The sequence below is a fragment of the Portunus trituberculatus genome, chromosome 26 (assembly GCF_017591435.1).
Source record: "Portunus trituberculatus isolate SZX2019 chromosome 26, ASM1759143v1, whole genome shotgun sequence".
Classification (NCBI taxonomy): Eukaryota; Metazoa; Arthropoda; class Malacostraca; order Decapoda; family Portunidae; genus Portunus; species Portunus trituberculatus.
In genome coordinates this window covers 4221208-4223707 of record NC_059280.1, presented here as the reverse complement: position 1 = coordinate 4223707, position 2500 = coordinate 4221208, and the positions used below count along the sequence as shown (strand labels likewise).

General features: G+C 50.1%; 1 protein-coding gene across 1 annotated transcript in view; it reads left to right on the top strand.

Moving 5' to 3' along the window:
• LOC123509275 (phospholipid phosphatase 1-like) overlaps nt 1-2500 on the top strand; it is a 35676-nt gene that overhangs the window by 26978 nt on the left and 6198 nt on the right. Inside the window, exons 4-6 of the mRNA XM_045263474.1 lie at nt 61-287; nt 538-667; nt 2334-2500. The exon at nt 2334-2500 is cut by the window's right edge and continues 10 nt beyond it. Of these exons, the coding sequence (XP_045119409.1) occupies nt 61-287; nt 538-667; nt 2334-2500 (524 nt within the window). The remainder of the gene's footprint in view (nt 1-60; nt 288-537; nt 668-2333) is intronic.

Genomic DNA, 2500 nt, shown 5'->3' with positions numbered 1-2500 from the left:
TAACCCAAACCCCCTCCAACCCCTTCCCAACCCACTCTAACTCCCCCTCCTCCCCCACAGATACTAATAGTGGAGTGGGTGATGCCGCCAGCCAGCCCCTCAGCCCCCAGCAAGACCCCTCTACGTGTGGGGCTGCGGCGGGCCTGGCGGTACCTGGGTGACCTGTTCGTGGGTTGCCTGTTCATGTACTTCACCACAGACCTGATCAAGACTGTGGTGGGAGAAGCGAGGCCAAATTTCTGGGCCCTGTGTCAACCTAACCTTACCGATCACCAGTGTAGCCAAGTGTAAGTGTGTGTGTGTGTGTGTGTGTGTGTGTGTGTGTGTGTGTGTGTGTGTGTGTGTGTGTGTGTGTGTGTGTGTGTGTGTGCAATCAACCTTAACAAACAGGAGGAACAATATTAATGAAGTTACAATATAAACCTAGCAATTTCCAACCAGCAATTTTTTTCAGCCAGTAATTTCCAACCAGCAATTTTTTTCAGCCGGCAATTTTCAGCCAGGTGCACAATTAACAGGGGTGCAAATACTCGGCAGGTACACCACAGTCACCTGGAAGGACTGCACGAATCCCTACAAGCTGCGGCACTGGAGGCTGGCCGAGACTATGAAGTCCTTCCCCTCAGGACACGCCGCCATCTCAGTCTTCTCCTCTCTCTTCATCATGGTGGGTGGTGGTGGTGGTGGTGGTGGTGGAGGAGGAGGAGGAAAATGACAGACAAGATTGGAGGACGAAGAACAGGAAGAGGAGGAGGAGGAGGAAGAAAAGGAGAAGGAGGAGGAGGAAGAGGAGGAGAAGGAGCAGGAGGAAAATAACATACAAGATTGAAAGAGGAGGAGGAGGAGGAGGAGGAGGAGGAGGAGGAGGAGGAGGAGGAGGAGGAATACACCTAAATGCGGGTTCACACTTGCCAATTTGCGACTTTTTTTTTTCTTTTCGTACCTAGAGCTCTCGTCTCGCAATGGGGGCCTAGCGACTGGAGAAAGCAAATCGCAAAACAAGAGCAACATGATATAGTCTCGTTAGTCGATTTGTGACTTTATTTACGTGACGTCACGGAGGAAGCTTTGAAAATGTGGTGTCCAGAGAGAGAGTGGAAGATGTTAGCGTTGGTGAGGGAAGAGAACACCTACTCGTAAGTACCTGGCGCCTGTACACACACACACACACACACACACACACTCTCTCTCTCTCTCACATCTCTGGGACACTACACTTGGAGACCCTCGGACCCCAAAGCACGCAGGGTTCCACTGTACCACGGCGGCCCCCATTATACAGAGAGAGAGAGAGAGAGTAAAGAAAGCTGTGCAAATCATCGTTGGTACAGTGGACCCTGCGTGCTTTGGGGTCCGAGTGGTCTCCAAGCGCGCGGGTTCGAATCCTGTCCACAGTCCGAGTGTAGGTTGGGCTTCCTCACTCGGGGCAACGGTTTCCTAGCGGGTGGGCTTTGAGATAGGAGGTGCCACAAAAAATATCCCCTTTAGCACAGAAATTCCCGTGAAAAGCCCACATGGTGTAGAAATAATAATAAAAAAAGCTGTTTCCGTGAATGCAGGGTGTTGGTGAGGTGAGGATTGAAGACTTGACAGGATTGAGTTTGATCGCAATTGTGCAGTCTGGTTAAGATCAGTGTGTGGTGGACACTCCTTTCCTTCTCCTACTTAGCCAGGGACGTATCCACACACATTTTCTCTTATGTGACTCTTCCGACACGCCACAACCAGACCAACCACCGCTTCAGCATCGTCACTGCAGGAAGACATCTTGGCGGGGAGCTGTTTGTTCACATTCACTTCCCGCCAAGGCGCCAACTAGTCCATACTTTCCAGTCGCTATGTCTGACACTTTCCGACTAGAAGGGATGAGTCGGAAATTGTCATGTGTGAACCCGCCTTAACCTAACCTAACCTAAAGTACATGATGATGATGATGATGATGTTGATGTCCACTTTTATCATAACACACACACACACACACACACACACACACACACACGGAAACGTTCTACTCTCACCACGGCTGTTTTCCAAGGCCACACAAATGACTAGCTGGGTTCTTAAGAGTGTTTCTCCTGTTAATAATGCAGAAATGTTGTTAATCTGTCACTAGAACCTTAAAAACACCCTAAAAACCCGCGTGTCACTTCAACTAGAGCCTTGTAAAGAGTGTTTCTCCTGTTAATAATGCAGAAATACTTAATCTGTCACTAGAACCGTAAAAACACCCTAAAAAAAAACCCGCGTGTCACTTCAACTAGAGCGGTTCCTACATGTTTCACAAATCTTCGCTCACACCACAACACACTCACACTCTCGGCTTTCCCACACAGGCGTACACTCACAAGAGGCTGTGGCGCACCATTCCCAGCTTGGTGAGTCCGTGGCTGCAGCTGCTGTGGGTGATCTGGACCATCGTGTGCTGTCAGTCACGTGTGTGGGACAACAAACACTTCTGGTGGGACGTCTTGGCTGGGGCTCTCATCGGCGCGCTCTTCGC